Below are 19,458 nucleotides of genomic sequence, written 5' to 3' on the forward strand. Positions count from 1 at the left end.
TGTTTTTCAGGATTGCGGGCCAAGTTACCCCAGATGACCACTGTGACTGACCAGCTGGTTGACAATTTTCATTATGGAGAATTCTAATCAAAAGACAAGTCAATGACAATGCGTCTTTATCTAGGCAGAACAAACTGTGGCCTCATAAACAAGGATGTAACTTGAGGAGTTTGGGCTAGGGCCAGCTGGGCTCGCAATTTCTAAACTACAACAGGCAAATTGCTAGTGCTAAACCAATAAGACACCCGTCATGTCTTGTTGACTCCAGGTCTGTTTTTAACCAAGATGTCATCTCCCTCTGTGTTAAAGCATTGGCCCGGTTCTCTCCCATGCTGTGTGCACTGCACTGAAGGGTAGACTCCAGCAAGGTGGGCAGGCATGGCGACTTTTGAGTGTGCCCCATGTATCAGAGCAGAGGATTATATAATGTGCGCATGTCAGCATATTCTCTATCACTCTTTAATAACCCTGTCCCTTCCCATCTCCCCTACTCAATGGACTCAATAGAATGCCTTCACGATATATGCATATCTGACCAAAGATCTGTGAGAGAAACACTTCTCCCAGTTACTGAAAACAAACACCATCCCACTCTGATTTATGTGCAAAACAACATTTGTACCTAATAATTTACTGTCTACCCGATTTAAAACAATAGAAATTGCTAATGACAAAGGGAAAGCAGAACGTCTGAATTCAGGCAAAGATGTTCAGGTGACTTCAGCATTTATCCCGTCTTGCAGTAGTAGGAGTGGCCAGGTGTCACGTGGTGTTCCATCGTCTATAAACATCAAGTTTAGTTCACTACAGTCCATGGAAAGAGTCGTGTAATGACAGGCAAGGTATTTGTTTTGCAGTCGACAATTAATAATTTCAGTAGAGAAGTTTGAAATGGTTTTTGTAAATAGAATATAGGTTGCACAGCTGTGTAAAGAAAACAACATTGCTAAATGCGTCGGAATAAGCGTCAAGACTAGAGCAAAAATGGCCCTGAAGTTTTCCTAATTCGAAGTTTTCCTAATTCGGATTTACCTGGATCAGAATTTACAGCATCGGATTGTGACGGATCTACCACCAAACGCTGTCTTTCTTTAGACCCTACAGTACACATTTGCTTTGGAATACGTTTATCTAAATATTTTTTCCAAGAGTGGAGAATGCAGCCAGGTAATTGTCGTATGAACGGAGGTGGTGGACTCGACGGTATCGGTGGTGGAGGCGGCAGCGGATCCTCATATGGGACGATCACGCTAGAGGACCTGGAATCTTTTTCGGAAGACCAACTGTCAGATTCGGGCATTGGAAGTCTGGAAGAGGAGGGTGAGACGATGGAGGACGAAGAGCAGCAAGACAGATTGCTAAGCTACTGGCAGGACGCTGCTCGGGGACACCAGGTGGAAGTGCCTCGAGGTAAAGCATTTGCGATTTAGAGCACACACTGTACATTTCGAATTTAGAAAGTAGTGGATTTTGTATGGGCAATTCTCTTGTGACAATGCTGTATGGACAGCATAAACAAAACGGTTGAAACTGTGACAACAATTGTGACAACAATAAGAGTGCAAGGTTGGCTACTTTGTTTTTATTTCCTGTTTCATCGATTGACCTACTTATGCGCGAGAGATCAGCCAGCAAGTTCGAACTATTCCTGTAGTTGTCGTTATCAAGGTGCCTGACGTTATCATTAAACGGACACAAATTACCTATACTTTTTTCACAAATAGACATACAGCCATCAAATTGAAACTCAAACCATTGTCGACGTTATTTAAACTATCGGTCAATGTTGACGGCTGTCAAAACAGTGCATTGTGGGTAATTTGCTGTGTCCAAGCCAAGAAACGGATGCATTGTATCAGCGCTCAAGACAATGTATACAGTCACTCACATACGGTACTATTGTAACTAGGCTAGTTAATGTATACTAAAATGTATTAAACATTTATAATGTACTTGAGCTACATGAAATCATAGGCTGTGAATAATGCTAGTGCCATGTGTAAAAATGAGGGGCTACATGTAATCGTAACCTAGTAAGATGAGTGCTTGTAGCAGTAACATGACTGATGTCACTTAACCCCTTTTAAAGCCCCTGATCCTTTTGCCCCTCGTGACCAGTAGAGGCTCTTTTAAAATGATTAACAAACCCTGATCCAACAGATGCCCATTGCCATTTTGGCAGTCATTCGCATGAGGTGCCACTGTTCATATGTCTTCAACACATCATGCCAATGACATTTAAGAAATGCCTCCATTAAGAAATCGTTTTCCTAACATAGAAATCTTGAAGATGATGACAAGTCCGTGGAAAATTGAATTGGGAAAAAATTTAAATAAAATATTCAATAAATTGTATTCATCCCTGAGGGACAATAATTGCTGTGCATACAATGAGGAAAATAGGGCTGGTCAGTAAATGTTCAGGTCAACCCCCTCAAGATTGACCGTTAGGTTGTAATGTTCACTAACGCCCCATGACAGGCAAACCAATACAACTGGAATGCATGGATAGTTTTGATCCATAAAATAAATACACTTAAAAAAATATGGTACTTAGAATCCTAACTGAAAGTATTAACAATTGAAATGTTGAACCTACTCTTTCAGCAAATAACAAAATATTGAAAGCAATGTTTCACGCCCTGAAAATGGCATCACTTTTTCATAACCTACCTCTCAGAAAAATATAGCCAGAATACAGTAATGGCTGAAAAATGCCGCATATAGCAGGGTTCCCTAATTGGCGTCTCCCCCCAAGTTTTGAGCGAAGAAAAATCATGTGTTATTATTATTGTTGGACATAATAAACTAAACATCAGGAAAACCAGCTCCAAGTGATTTTTATTGAAGAAATCTGTTCCCAAGTATTCCCACGCATAGAGAAACGTGATCGTATACAAATGTAAGCAAGGTTTGAAATTATTATGTTTTTGTCAAACTTTCTATCTGTTTGGGCTTCTTGAGGTCAATTTGCCATCTACAAATTATTTGTCATTATGTTCCGACCGCCCGACCATCCGCTCAAGAAATAAATTGGCCCTAGGCTGAATCTAGTTGATGATCCCTGCCATATAGCCTACAAAACCCCAGGTTGAAAGAAGACACTGTTCTGTTTCCAACTTGACTATGGAGAATGTGAATATTTTGGCCTGAATTTAAACCCCTGTCTATGGTTAACATGAGGCAACAACACTGAGTGACCCAATTCCCCCTAGCCCTAGAATACAGATTGCAGCAGTCTGCACGTACAGTCAAACAATGGATAGGCCTCCTATTGCACACAGAAGCCAGGCGGCTGGTTGTACTGCAACCAGATTTGTACCCAGAACTGCTTATATTACTGAGAGGAAACTGAGCAAAGTTGTGCCTGACATACTAGGCCCTCTGGAATGCAGCCTGCAGCAAAATTACAGGGGGCTAAAAATGTACACTCAGATTGGGCTGTCTATGCAGCTGTCCCCAGAGTAAAGTCAAAACTTCTGAATAGTACTACTGCTGTTCAATCTACATTCTAAGTATCCCCTCCACTACAGTCCAGTAGAGCTGTATGTATGTTCAGTAGGGTACAGTAACCCCATCCTGCAGTCTGGGGTTGTGTTCAGTAGGGCATACTACTAAAACATTTTTGAAAGGAAACTAGCGGTTCTTATTGGACATATCCACAGCCCCTCCGTGTTTGAGTTGGTTTTCTCCAATTTAGTGCCTAATGAACACAACTAGGGCTTTGCGATATATCAAATTAATTAGATTAATTCTACATTTGTTTTTGCGCGATATTCCAAATGCCTATATTGTAAGAATCAAGGTTTTCTGAGCGTTTATGTCCGCTTGTTCTCATGTTGTCCATTTGGTCTCATCTCCTTCGCGTCTTTTGTGCTGTGTGCAATAGCTTGTAGGCTGTGCACTTTCCAATTTACACACACACCAAGCCACTCACAGAAAAACAGATAAGAGATCACTTCTTCCTCTCTGACAAGCGGATTGAACTCGCTATTTGCATTTGAGGTTTGGTCCAACAGAAAATCGGTCATATGGAAACCGAAACACATTGGAGACATTATTTTACTATAATAAATAATTAAACCTTTTCAAACACGCTTTTTATGTTTCAACTCCTCAAATTGCGCGCAGAACAGACCCTACTAAAACAAGAGTATCAATGAACAGATTCTGGAAAATGTATGATCGGTTTGTCACGCGCGGTTCCGCTAGCAGCATTTTAGCCAAAGACTGTTATGCTAGTTGTCTAGTCTGTGTTTTATAAATGAGCAATAAGCATAAAACAGAATTATATAAGGTATTGGCAAGTCGTTCTCATTCTGAGAAATAAGGTAGACCACTTGATTTCAACATTTGAAGAAAGTGGACAAGCATGCTTTTCAAACAGTTGGAGACAGACAGAAGGATGTGTTCATAACAATTCAACTGTTCTACCTTGTTAGCAAATAGATCCAAGTTGGCTATACTTGAAATAGTCTCCCGGGTGGCGCAGTGGTCTAAGGCACTGCATCGCAGTGCTAGCTGTGCCACTAGAGATCCTGGTTCGAATCCAGGCTCTGCTGTAGCCGGCCGCAACCGGGAGACCAATGGGGCGGCGCACAATTGGCCCAGCGTCGTCCAGGGGAGGGAATGGCCGGCAGGGAGGTAGCTCAGTTGGTAGAGCATGGCGTTTGCAACGCCAGGGTTGTGAGTTCGATTCCCATGGGGTATGAAAATAAAAAAGAATAATGTATGCACTAACTGTAAGTCGCTCTGGGTAAGAGCGTCTGCTAAATGACATAAATGTACAAATGTAATGTAATGAAATATGAAGATTAGCTGGCTACTCACTAGCACATGGGCTTGTGCTTGAGTGTGAGACCTGTGTTAATTTTCTATAGCCTAATGCCTGCTACAAGAAGTTAGTCATTATTATTGAATGTGTATTATGCATGGTTCTGGTTAAATTTATAATAAAAAGGCATTTTCATAACAGGTTAAACTATTTAAATAGAATAATTAAATGAGTGGGTTTTATGGTTGTGGAAGGCTTATATTTAGCCTAGGTATAATTTCACAAGCTCTTAATTCATTAGATTATTGCTGACTGTCTGAAATGCAGTGTATTTGACATTTTTAAATTGTACAAGAAAGCTTATTTAGAGTAACACTACATGACCAAAAGTATTGAACATCTCATTCCAAAATCATGGGCATTAATATGGAGTTGGTCCCTCCTTTGCTGCTATAACAGCCTCCACTCTTCTGGGAAGGCTTTCCAGTAGATGTTGGAACATTGCTGCAGGGACTTGCTTCCATTCAGCCACGAGCATTAGTGAGGTCGGGCACTGATTTTGGGTGATTAGGCCTGGCTCGCAGTCGCGTTCAAATTCATTCCAAAGGGGATTGTCATGCTGAAACAGGAAAGAGCCTTCCCCAAACTGTTGCCACAAAGTTGGAAGCACAGAATCGTCTAGAATGTCATTGGATGCTGTAGGATTAAGATTTCCCTTCACTGGAACTAAGGCACCTAGCCCGAACCATTATTCCTCCACCAAACTTTACAGTTAGCCTATGCATTCGGGCAGGTAGCGTTCTCCTGGCATCCACCAAGTGAAGCGTGATTCATCACTCCAGACAACGTGTTCCACTGCTCCAGAGTCCAATGGCGGAAGCTTTACACCACACCAGCCAACACTAGGCATTGCACATGGTGATCTTAGGCTGCTCGGCCATGGAAACCCATTTCATGAAGCTCCCGATGAACAGTTATTGTGCTGCCGTTGCTTCCAGAGGCAGTTTTGAACTCGGTAGTGAGTGTTGCAAACGAGGACAGAGGATTCTTACGCGATTCAGCACTCGCCGATCACGTTCTGTGAGCTTGTGTGGCCTACCAGTTCGCGGCTGAGCCGTTGTTGCTCCTAGACGTTTCCACTTCACAATAACAGCACTTACTGTTGACCGGGGAAGCTCTAGCAGGGCAGAAATTTGACGAACTGACTTGATGGAAAGGTGGCATCCTATGACGGTGCCACGTTGAGTCACTGAACTCTTCAGTAAGGCCATTCTACTACCAATGTTTGTCTATGGAGGTTGCATGGCGGTGTGCTCAATTTTATACACCTGTCAGCAATGGGTGTGGCTGAAATAGCCGAATACACTAATTTGAAGGGGTGTCCACATACTTTTGTATATATCATGAATCACCCATAAGTTTGAAAAAAAATCAAGACATGATTATTAGGCTATATCGCCCAGCGCTAAACACAACCCAGGTTGAAGTAGGCTAGTGTCGGAGCCACAGGGTAGAAATAAATGCCCTTTTGGTTGGATGTGTAGGCTGCTGAACATTGAGTGATGAGGACTGGTAAATGAAGTTATGGTATGCTGCTTATTGAGTTCCAGTTAGACTGGGGCTGGGGCCCCCACCTGTTCGTTCTCTCTCCTCCCACTAACTAATTGGAGACTTAGCATGGAGCCACCGTTGAGGCATTAAAGGCTTAACAGATGAGCTATAGCCTAGCCTGCTCTGGTTAAGGGAAAGCTTGGGCTATTAAATCCTGTCCTGACATACTGTGGGTTACAATGTTGAACAGTAAACCTCAGCCGCCCCCACACTTTGTACAAAGTGGAAATATGCTTATTGACATTTCTGATAACAAATATTAGGCTGTACTGTAGCCTAGCACTCACATGAACAATACCCCTTCATACACTAGAGGTCATTTGTTAGGGATTGAGCGCTCAATCACACTATTGGGCTGCAGTCAGTTAGGCTTATGGTTACAAATTAAAGGAGAAGTTGAAGCAGAGCTCATACGTGGATTATTACACGGCTACAACAGACCTTTTGTCTAGTAGAACATTTGGTTTTGTATTCAGTTAGCGCAGTATGTATTCATTCAGATCTCATTTTAGAAGTAATGTTCTCTACCCTGACACTTGTTTAAACCATGTCTGATGAATACCAAGTTTTAAAAAATATTTTAAAAAATTCGCAATTGCAATATAAGGCCCCACAAAAAATAGCAATAAGATATTTGGTCCGAATTGTGGAGCCGTACAGTATTTACTAAAATACGGTATATAGGGCCCAGCCCTATTCTCTCGTGTTAGTGGGCACTGGGCATAACTGTAATCCATGCCCATCCCTCCAGTAAGTCGTGACGAACTCACTTACAAAACTCAGTTTTGGACGAGACTGACTTTATGACAAATGATCCTATTTACACTTTGTAGTCAATTGTGAATGACGTCATTACTGATTTTTGTATTAGTAGCTACTTTAAGTAAATACCTGTCGACTTATGCAATACGTTAGACAGGTCACATTTTTCATTATGAAGCTTACAGGTTTGTTTACAAGCACACAACAACGAGAGAACGGAGCCTTGCGAGTCACTCACTGTTGTGCAGCATGTGCCAGGTGATGTAGTTAATATGGAATTCACAACTAAAATGTTTGCCAGCTAGATATCTTATAACTATTAAGTTACCTGTCTAAAATGTTGTAAATGCTCTGCAGTTGTGCATTTGGTTTGCTAATTTAGTAGCTAGTTAGCTATTTTGCTAAGTGGTTAGCTTCTTCCCAAATCAAGCTTTGTTTGGTAACAGCAGATAATCCCCTCCTGGATCAAGAGCCTTGCTGTCTAATATTTGTTTTGTGCGTGCAGCAAACTGTAAGTAACATTTTATTTTGTTACTTGTATAACTTTATGAGCTGGGATGTCTGTCCTGCAAATACTTTAGGTCAGAACTGTAAAGAGTTTGAAATGCACTTGTTAGCATTCTCTAAGGGATTTTACATGTACTTGTTAGCATTGCTAACCTTCGGATTCCAGAGGCTCAGTGGGGTTTGAAAATAGCGCCCCTTGTGTTCAGTGTATTACCGAACATCCCGGGATGGCACAAGGTCGGTATGACAATATGGATACAGTCCAAGCCTAGAGATTTACCATTCAAATAAATTATTACCATTGCGTTATGTAGTTAGATTGTTTTTACCAAAGTCATTGTATAATTGGTTCATTAATGCATACATGGCTGCCTCTGAAAAATTCTGACCTAAAACATTTCAAATGTAATGATATTTAACTCAAAAGATGCCCAACGATTGAACAGAGCAGTAGCTGAGTTTCTGCCTGGATGAAGTGACTTTGGCTAATATGCCTTCTTTTTTTGCTTTTGTATAGTTTTGGTATCGAGTATTGTGATCGTATCGGGTATCGTGTTACTAAACCTGGTATTGTGACAACACTAATCCCGGGACTGCCCAAGCCTACTCACTATAGGCCAGGGGTTCGGCCCACGACCTCATTTTGATCTCTGAAAATTCTCGTGACCCCAACCATGTGAAAACAACTAATGTAATTAATAGCCAATGTTTACTTTTTGATTTGGGGCAATGGCAATTAATTGAAAAACATGAACAGTATTTCTGATTGTCTTCTCAACTCACCATCACATACTTTTAAATGTGGGGCTATGACAGTCAATTGCAAATTAGTCTGACGTATCTTATCTCACCACCACTAATGAGATGGGTGTGCTTGATGCATGTCGTGTAGGAGCTTTCCAAAGTTAGGGGGCATGGCCGACAGTGTGCACCTCATCTCTGCTGTCACATCTAACCTATTTGGTTTTAATGCAGATAAGCGCACTGAATCCAGCTTCACACAGATATGAGCTGGCGAAGGGTACCATGAGTTTTATGGCGCTTTCAAGACAACTGGGAGCTCTGAAAAATACGAGGTCAAATCATGACGTCACTGATATTCAGGTCGGAAAGTCGGAGCTCTAAAATGAGGACCGTGTTGGAATTCTGAATTGGATGACCGTTCAAAAGATTTTTCCCAGTCGGAGCTCGTTTTTTCCCTCCGAGTTCCCAGTTGTCTTGAACGCTCGGAAGTCAGAGATTTCCGAGTTCCTAATTCCCATTAGTTTTGACCGCTGCATTAATGCTCAGCGGGAGGTGGCAGGGTATTCCCTTTAAATCAAACAAAAACTCCTCAATAGTGACCTGTGAACGCGTTGTCAGCAGCATTCGGTCACATGACAGCTCGATCAGCTGTTCGATTTCACTTACCGGCATGTCAAACAGATTGGGAAGTAGGGATGTAGCTCAGTTGGTAGAGCATGGCGTTTGCAACGCCAGGGTTGTGGGTTTGATTCCCACGGGGGGTATGAAAAAAATAAAATATGTATGCACTCACTAACTAAGTCGCTCTGGATAAGAGCGTCTGCTAAATGACTAAAAAATGTAAAAATGTAAAAAATGTCCCAAAGTGCTCTTTCAAGCTTTGGAGGTGAGCAGTCATCACTCGTGTGGGAAACTTACGGATGCTGTTTTCTGTTAGAAACATTCACAGCTGAAGGAAGGGGGGCATGGTTCGCTTTTGAAAGACTCTCTCCAATAAGAATTATTTAATCTGATCTGAATCCACTGACCCTAGTCAATCATCTGTAGAATGTTTTTGTATTTCCCCTGCATGCTTGCGTTCAGTTCATTTAGTTTACCAAATATGTCTGTTACATAGGCAAGGAGACACATTTTCTTAAACAGAACGTCAACCAAGTCTTAAAGGTTCCTCTCTTAATGTGAAAAATATTTCCAACACTCCCCCTCGATAACCACCAAGCCTCGGTGTAAAATAGAACATAGCCATGCTCTGATCCCATATCTCCACATAGTTTTGTGAACAGAAGTGCGTGCAGTGGATGTGGTTTGATGTAGTTTACAATCGAAGATAATTCTTTTGCCGCCAGTTGCTCTCGGTGTATCATACAATGCGTTCATATGGCAGAGGGAGACACATTCATAACTAGAGCGCAGAGGCCTGCCCGCCGTCCCGCCATAGATGGAGCCCCATCTGTGCAAAAGCCCACCATTCGATCCCATGGAATCAGTTTTTCGTCAATATAGCCACGCAGCACACTGAACATCCCCTGTGCGTTTTTATGCTTGGGAGTCGTGAGACAGAAAAATATGTCCTCGTGAAAAGCATCCCCTGACATGTATAGCGAACAAAAGTCAATTCATGGGCATCTCGGCCCTCACAGCTAACGTCCATTTGGAGAGCATAAGCTGAGTAGTTTGAGTTGTTCAGAGTTTCCTCTTGATTGCTAGCAATAGCATAAATTGTTTAACAGTGTTAGCTGACAAAGGTATTGATTTGAGTTTCTGTGCCTCTGCACATTGTTTTCACCATATCAATTGCGGCCGGTAATATCAAAGTCTCTGCAATAGTGTGTGGTTTCATAGCTTAGCGGGCCTAGTAATTCACCTTGGGAATTATTCATGTGCAATGGTCAAGTACAGCCTTTTCCCATTATCTAATTTTATCTTTCAGATTTGAATAGTTTTCGATTTTTAAGGTTAACCACATTAATGATTTTGAGATACAAAGACGATATTATAATATATATTTGTGTATATTATTCCCCTTCAGGATTTTGAAAATTCTCCCACGACCCCATTTTTATATCGGGCGACCCCCACATTGGGTCGCGACCCCTAGTTTGGGAACAGCTGCTATAGTCTATAATAGGAAACCAATACTTCTTGTACTACTACTAGCTACAGTCATGTCATAGGGGTCTATATTTCAGTGCCTTTGCCTTTACTAGTTTGACCTTTATTAGGCAGATTGCCAGACAATACGTTTTTCTGAATCTATGGAGCCCAAATCAGGATCGGAAATGTAAGAATGGGCTGTTTTGTTAGTAGCACTACAGCATTGTCAACAAGCATACAACCCGACTCCACATTTGTTGTACTTGAAGGTAGGGTTGAAAAATTCCTCACTCTTTCCCAAATCGTCTGAAGGTCCCGGACTATGGCGACCCTACTTGAAGCAACTCAATAAAAATTAACCAAGTCTTTGTTTTTCTCTCCAAAACAGACATGGCCGAGCCCATCCAGCAGATCACCAGCAACAACGACGGCCAACACGACCGGGAGCGCGTGCCCTTCACGCTCATCACTCGTAAGGAGAAGGCAAGTCTATCATCGTGACAAATTCACCAACAAACAATATCTACTCTGCCAGCCAAGCAATAAGACTCATTGTAAAATGTGTGGTCCTGTTTGGCTGAAGGGATCACACATACTAAAAATGTATGCACACTAAGTCGCTTTGGCTAAAAGTGTCTACTAACTGGCATTTATTAGGCCCTTTTTATTATCGGACAATTCACACTAAATTGAAGGCAATTTCAAATTAAATCCGATTTTATTTGTCACATGCGTCGCAGAAAACAGGTGTAGACTAACAGTGAAATGCTTACTTACGGGTCAATTTCCAACAATGTAGAGTTAAAGATAAGATACAAAATAAAAGTGACACGAGGAATAAATACAGTGAATAATGAACACAAATGAGTAAAAATAACATGGCTATATACAGGGAGTAGAAAATAACAAAGCTATATACAGGGAGTACCAGTACAGAGTTGATGTGCAGGGGTACGAGGTAACTGAGGTAGCCGTGTACTGTACATATAGGTAGGGGTAAAGTGACTAGGCAACAGGATAGATAAGACAGTAAGTAGCAGCAGTGTGTGTGTGTGTGTGGCGTCAGTATACAAGCACACTTTCAATTTGGTGTCTACTACAGTAAGTTTGCATCAGTTGAAATGCAAACATCCTTCAAGGAACAGTGTGATCTAGGCCAATTTTTTGCCCCAAGCCTGTACACTTGTAGGACAGTTAAAATAATTTCACAATTTTTCAACTTCATATTCATCATCGCCAGCACCACCCAAGCATCAACATGTGAAAATTTTATAGTTTCTAGGTTTTGAAGTAAAAGAGATGGAGGAATATGACATTGTGTGATTTAACCAATTATGAGTAGGCATTGCATACTAATTGAAAACACTCTAGCTTTTTTACTACAAAACATAGAAACGCGCCATATTCACAAAGTTGAAATCGGAAGTTTACATACACTTAGGTTAGTCATTAAAACTCTGGAGGAAACAGGTACAAAAGTATCTATATCCACAGTAAAACGAGTCCTATATCGACATAACCTGAAAGGCCGCTCAGCAAGGAAGAAGCCACTGCTCCAAAACCGCCATTAAAAAGCCAGACTACGGTTTGCAACTGAAGCACGGGGGTGGCAGCATCATGCTGTGGGGGTGCTTTGCTGCAGGAGGGACTGGTGCACTTCACAAAATAGATGGCATCATGAGGAAGGAAAATTATGTGGATATATTGAAGCAACATATCAAGACATCAGTTAAAACTTGGTCGCAAATGGGTCTTCCAAATGGACAATGACCCCAAGCATTCTTCCAAAGTTGTGGCAAAATAGCTTAAGGACAACAAAGTCAAGGTATTGGAGTGGCCATCACTAAGCCCTGACCTCAATCCTATATGAAAATGTGTGGGCAGACCTGAAAAGCGTGTGCGAGCAAGGAGGCCTACAAACCTGACTCCGTTACACCAGCTCTGTCAGGAGGAATAGGCCAAAATTCACCCAACTTATTGTGTGAAGCTTGTGGAAGGCTACCCGAAACGTTCGACCCAAGCTAAACAATTTAAAGGCAATGCTACCAAATACTAATTGAGTGTATGTACAATTCTGACCCACTGGGAATGTGATGAAATAAATCATTCTCTCTAGTATTATTCTGACATTTCACATTCTTAAAATAAAGTGGTGATCCTAACAGACCTAAGACAGGGAAGTTTTACTAGGATTAAATGTCAGAAATGGGGAAAAACAGAGTTTAAATGTTTTTGGCTAAGGTGTATGTAAACTTCCGACTTCAACTGTATGTTGGGGTGGTGCTATAGATGATGAATATGAAGTAGAACAATTGTGGAATTTCCCTTTAACTCTCATTAAGTCAGCTGTCAACTCCCAGCTGAACATTTGTACATTTACATTTAAGTCATTTATCAGATGCTCTTATCCAGAGCGACTTACAAATTGGTAACATCTGGTTGTGGGGGAGTGGATGGGGAGGGGGGGTTAGGCAGTTCAGGTCACAGTGTTATGGCTCAGAGGGCCTGAGAAGTGGCAATACGCCTGCTAAGTTCACCAAGTTCATGCTAAATTAAAATATGATCCTAATAATTTCCACCACCAAGGGGTCATCAATCAATCCAGTCAATAGCTAAAGATTACCCAAGTCTTAACAAAACACACATGGCCAAGACCACACATACATACTTGACCTCATAGTACAACTGTGGAATGAGGTCATATTCAGCCTTCAAGGTTTGAGGTACACTATATATACACACAAAAGTATGTGGACGCCCCTTCAAATTAGTGGATTTGGCTATTTCAGCCACACCCGTTGCTGACAGGTGTATAAAATTGAACAAATAGCCATCCATAGACAAACATTGGCAGTAGGATGGCCTTACTGAAGAGTGGCACGTCATAGGATGCCACCTTTCCAGCAAGTCAGTTCGTTAAATTTCTGCCCTGCTAGAGCTGCCCCGTTCAACTGTAAGTGGAGCAACAAACGGCTCAGCCGCGAAGTGGTAGGCCACACAACTCACAGAACGGGACCGCTGAGTGCTGTAGTTCGTAAAAATCATCTGTCCTCGGTTGCAACATTCACTACCGAGTTCCAAACTGCCTCTGGAAGCAATGTCAGCATTGTTCGTCGGGAGATCCATGAAATGGGTCTCCATGGCTGAGCAGCCGCACACAAGCCTAAGATCGTCATGCGCAATGCCAAGTATCGACTGGAGTGGTGTAAAGCTCGCCGCCATTGGACTCTGGAGCAGTGGAAACGCGTTCTCTGGAGTGATGAATCACGCTTCACACATCTGGCAGTCCGACGGACGAATCTGGGTTTGGCAAGTGCCAGGAGAACGCTACCTGCCCCAATGCATAGTGCCAACTGTTCTGGGGCTGTTTTTCATGGTTCGGGCTAGGCCCCTTAGTTCCAGTGAAGGGAAATCTTAACGCTACAGCATACAATGACATTCTAAACGTGACGGCAGGTAGCTTAGTGGTTAAGAGCGTTGTGCCATTAACCGAAAGGTCGCTGGTTCTAATCCCCGAGCCGACTAGGTGAAAAATCTGTCGATGTGCCCTTGAGCAAGGCACTTATCCAAAGCGACTTACAGGAGCAATTAGGGTTAAGTGCGTCTGCTAAATGACCAAAAAAAAGAAAAACGATTCTGTGCTTCCAACTTTGTGGCAACAGTTAGGGGAAGGCCCTTTCCTGTTTCAGCATGACAATGCCCCCGTGCACAAAGCGAGGTCCATACAGAAATGATTTGTCAAGATCGGTGTGGAAGAACTTGACTGGCGTGCACAGACCCCTGACCTCAACCCCATCTTGCACCTTTTGGGATTAATTGGAACGCCGACGTTGGCCTAATCGCCCAATGTCAGTGCCCGACCTCACTAATGCTGTTGTGGCTATATGGAAGCAAGTCCCAGCAGCAATTTTCCAACATCTAGTGGAAAGCCTTCCCAGAAGAGTGGAGGCTGTTATAGCAGCAAAGGGGGGACCAACTCCATATTAATGCCCATGATTTTGGAATGAGATATTTGATGAGCAGGTGTCCACATACTTTTGGTCATGTAGTGTAGATATCCTTGATTTTATGGTATTTTCTTACTGAACAAGAATGAGGCCTTGCCCCACCACCAAAAGGCAGATAGTGATGAAACAGAAGCGATTAATAAAAGGATGACAACCAAATTCCGTCGTCTGAGAACTGATCACTCGCCATATTAAAGTTCCCCAAGGACTGAACACCGCTTCTGCGGTTTATCATGTTTAAAATCCTGGTCGCAGTGCCAACGCATTTTCACTATCACTGTCAATGACAACCACATTTCTGTTGAGACGTGACACAAAAGCCAAGTTGTGTTTACAATATGATTAATGCCGATGTAACAGGGATTGCCATTTTATTTTGGACAGGGGAATAAAGACAATCCCCTCAGCCAATTCAATGAGCCTCTTAGTCACTTGGGGAAAGTAAAAATAAAATGGTCCAACTGGCTTACCTCAAGTCAGTTAGGGGGTTAACTCTACTCTCTGGCCAAGCCCTAAGGTCGATGTCCGCACAGAAATTGGCATAAATCAATCCCCATAACAATCCGTCAGTTTAAGCGAGAGATCTGTTTTTTTGCATTGGATGCCGCACTTCCACATCTGCGGTGAAAGGTGACAGAGATAGAGCAGTGTTTGAGACCATGAGACATCCCGAAAATCGGTCTTCTCACAAATTGTCTGTAGCGTCCGAACAGTTTGGGCTACACACTAATATGACCCCTCTGTGAAAAGGCGACCCCTTTGCTCTAGGACGGTTGTTTTGCCCACAGGCCTCAGGACTCGTCTGAAGGTCCCCCCGGTACCAGTTGGGAAAAAAATGAATGGAAGTATATATGTTTTAGTGACAAAAAAATTAATAAAAAATCCAGATCTTTCTTATCTCAGATATAGGACAGACACTTCAGAACAAACTTCCTTTAGATTGTTTTGGGGGGGACTGTTATTCCATGTAGTAAATCTTATTCAATGCGTTTGTATGGGCTATTAACAGTAAGGCCAAATAACATTTTTCCATCACATTTTTGGTACATATTTTTTGATACTTCAAGGAGTCTTAAAATTCAAAATCAAATAGCTAAATGATCCTTGGTATGACCATATAAAACAATTCCACATAGCTTAGTAGATTAAAAATCTTTCTTTAACCTGTCTCCTCCCCTTCATCTACACTAATTGAAGTGGATTTAACAAGTGACATCAATAAGGGATCATAGCTTTCACCTGGATTCACCTGGTCAGTCTGTCATGGAAAGAGCAGGTGTTCTTAATGTTTTGTGCACTCAGTGTATACATTATTTGTACCATATATTATGAGGCATGTCCAGAAGTTGGAGAAGTTTTCATTTTTTAAAACAGCTTTTTCCTAAAATCATTATGCGCACTTCTATAGAGAAAAAATAATAGTGCATTTGGAAGGTATTCAGACCCCTTGACTTTTTCCACAATTTGTTACGCTACAGCCTTATTCTAAAATAGATTAAATAAAAACCATTTTCTCATCAATCTACACACAATACCCCATAATGACAAGCGAAAACAGGTTGAGAAAAATAATATTCAGACCGTTTGCTATGAGACTCTAAATTGAGCTCAGGTGCTTCCTGTTTCCATTGATCATCCTTGATGTTTCTACAACTTGATTGGAGTCCACCTGTGGTAAATTCAATTGATTGGACATGATTTGGAAAGGCACATACCTTTCTATATATAAAGGTCCCACAGTTGACAGTGCATGTCAGTGCAAAAACCAAGCCATGAGGTCGAAGGAATTGTCCGTAGAGCTCCGAGACAGAATTGTGTCGAGGCACAGATCTGGAGCATTGAAGGTCCCCAAGAACACAATGGCCTCCATCATTCTTAAATGGAATAAGTTTGGAACCACCTAGGCTCTTGGCCACCCAGCCAAACTGAGCAATCGGGGGAGATGGGCCGTCGTCAGGGATGTGACCAAGAAACCCATGGTCTCTCTGACAGAGCCCCAGAGTTCCTCTTTGAAGATGGGAGAACCTTCCAGAAGGACAACCATCTATGCAGCGCTCCACCAATCAGGCCTTTATGGTAGAGTGGCCATATGGAAGCCACTCCTCAGTAAAAGGCACATGACAGCCCACTTGGAGTTTGCCAAAAGGCACCTAAAGGAAGCATGGTGAAGCATGGTGGTGGCAGCATCATGCTGTGGGGATGTTTTTCAGCGGCAGGGACTGGGAGACTAGTCAGGATTGAGGGAAAGATTAACGGAGCAAAGTACAGAGATCCTTGATAACCTGCTCCAGAGCACTCAGGACCTCAGACTGGAGCGAAGGTTCACCTTCCAACAGGACAATGAACCTAAGCACACAGCCAAGACAATGTAGTAGTGGCTACGGGACAAGTCTCTGAATGTCCTTGAGTGGCCCAGCCAGATGCCGTACTTGAACCCGATCGAACGTCTCTGAGACCTGAAAATAGCTGTGCAGCGACGCTCCACATCCAACTTGACAGAGCTTGAGAGGATCTGCAGAGAAGAATGGGATAAACTCCCCAAACACAGGTGTGCCAAGAAGACGAGGGCAATTTAATAAATTTTTGAAAAGGCTGTAACGTAACAAAATGTGGAAAAAGTCAAGGGGTCTGAATACTTTCCGAATGCACTGTATAGTCGAGTGGTTGCGGCTGGGTTATTAGGAATTGCGGGTGAACAAACAGCTGATCCGCACATCACTAATAGTGACCCAGCCAAATGCATGAGCCTGAGCCTTTGTTTCTGTGTGTGTCTGTCTATACAGTGTGGGGACGTGCTCTATGAGAAGCGCCACTATGAGAAGGCCCACTGGGCGTGCATCACGGTTCACGAGGACACCTACGAGCAGAGCATCTGCTACGGCTTCATGAAGCTCATGAGATACATCTGCCAGCAGAACTCCTCAGGTGAGTCCCAAAGCAGCGTTTACAGGAGTCATTGAATCTATATTCTTCTAACGTCATCCTTGTTTAGCCAAATCTACTGCAGACTCTTGGTTGTTCATGTCCTGTCCTTAGGTACCTATCTGGGTATGACCATCCCTATCCTGACGGTGATCCGCACGGACGAGAACCACTCCGTCTTGTCCAGTGACGTCACTGTGGCCTACTACCTGCCCACAGAATACCAAGCCCAGCCACCCCAGCCTTCTGACACAGAAATAAGTATTGAGGAATGGCCTGCCACTATTGTATACACAAGGTAGTAGTTTGCAATTATTTTGTGCTGCCTGATACATTTTATGACAATCCAATATGGATACGTTAACATCAAAATGTATTACTGGAGCCACTGTCAGTTTGAAGCATGAACAAAGTTCAGTTTCAAGCAAATTGTTTCGGCCTGCAGTTAGTTAGCTACTCTATTGGACACAAACATTTGTTAAGTCAGTCACAAGAGACTAACTAGCTAAAGTTATTTACATTATTTCAGTCAGTTAGCCACCACGCCAACACTTTTTTGCTAGACATTATGCTTCCAAAAATGACAGTGGCTCCAGTTGTTTCCATTTAGCCTATTGTGATATTCACTTTCATAGCATATTGGACAATCTCAAAGCAGTCTATTCAAAAGCCTCATGGGAATTTAAACAGCAGAATGAGTAGGGAGGTTAAAATACCTTCAAAAACGCACACCTCCACTACTTGAATCAAATCTCATTCGATTCCTATGTGCCCCTTTCTCGCTCCAGGGCCTTCGCTGGCGCCACGAACGAGGTGACCATCATCAACGAGATCCGCACCATGGCGGAAGTGCTCGACTCCCCCGCCGTATGCGTGAATTGCTCATTCATCGTCGCCGGCTACACCAACCCCGCAGCGGCAAATCGACAGAATGAGATTTGGTTCCTGGAGCGACCTTGAGGGCCAGCCTAACCTTGAAATCTCCTCCTGAACTTGACCCACCCAACACCCCCGTCCTTATCGGACCCTACCGATTCACCCCTAATGGAAACCCCTTCCTGTTTTAGAGGGAAGAGACTTAGGGAATTTGCTGAAAAAGGTCCTTATTACCAGTTCTGTGCAAGGCTGCATCATTTGGGTCCATTAACCTTCTAGAGTCTAAACCTGGAAGAGGGGGGTTCTATTAAGCTAACATATGGAATTGTTTTCAGATGGTCATACGAAGGATCATTTAGATATTCGATTTTAGGACCCAAAAATATATTACATTATCTGATGAAACATTTAATTTGGACTTACTGCTATTAGCCCACAAACGCATTGAATAACAGATTCATACAAGGAAAAACATCTAAAGGAAGTTTGTTTTGAAGTGTCTGTCCTATATCTGAGAGATAAGATCAGGAAACTATTTATATTTCTTGACATATTTAACCCCTTTTTTAGACACTAAACTACTTCCATACACACTGAGTGTACAAAACATTAAGAACACCTTCCTAATATTGAGTTGCACCCCCCATTTTGCCCTCAGAAAAGCCTCAATTCGTCAGGACATGGACTCCAAAGTGTTCCACAGCAATGCTGGCCCATGTTGACTCCAATGCTTCCCACTGTTGTGCCAAGTTGGCTGGATGTCCTTTGGGTGGTGGACCATTCTTGATACACACGGGAAACTGTTGAGCGTGAAAAACCCAGCAGCGTTGCAGCTCTTGACACAAATCGGTGCGCCTGGCACCTACTACTATAGCCCTTTCAAAGGCACTTAAATCTTTTGTCTTGCCCATTCACCCTCTGAATGGCACACATACACAATCCATGTCTCAAGGCTTAAAAATCCTGTCTCCCCCCCTCTCTTCATCTACACTGATTGAAGTGGATTTAACAAGTGACATCAATAAGGGATCATAGCTTTCACCTGGATTCACTTGGTCAGTCTGTCATGGAAAGAGCAGGTGTCCTTAATGTTTTTTACACTCAGTGTATACTTTATTTTACTTCAATTAATATTTTTTAACTGGTATCGGGCTAGGCTTG

At 42.5% G+C, this 19,458-nt stretch overlaps 2 protein-coding genes across 6 annotated transcripts in view; one reads left to right on the forward strand and one right to left on the reverse strand.

Annotated features, from left to right (window-relative positions):
* Nucleotides 1–19,458, reverse strand: part of fancm (FA complementation group M) — a 95,711-nt gene that overhangs the window by 68,124 nt on the left and 8,129 nt on the right. The gene's annotated exons all lie outside the window — the stretch shown is intronic.
* Nucleotides 796–19,077, forward strand: soul3 (heme-binding protein soul3). Its single transcript, XM_041855563.2, has 5 exons — nt 796–1,410; nt 10,881–10,975; nt 17,283–17,424; nt 17,536–17,719; nt 18,210–19,077. The coding sequence occupies exons 1-5, from the start codon at nt 1,158–1,160 to the stop codon at nt 18,379–18,381; spliced, it is 846 nt and encodes a 281-aa protein (XP_041711497.1). The 5' UTR covers nt 796–1,157; the 3' UTR covers nt 18,382–19,077.

The sequence above is a fragment of the Coregonus clupeaformis genome, chromosome 29, assembly GCF_020615455.1.
Source record: "Coregonus clupeaformis isolate EN_2021a chromosome 29, ASM2061545v1, whole genome shotgun sequence".
NCBI lineage: Eukaryota > Metazoa > Chordata > Actinopteri > Salmoniformes > Salmonidae > Coregonus > Coregonus clupeaformis.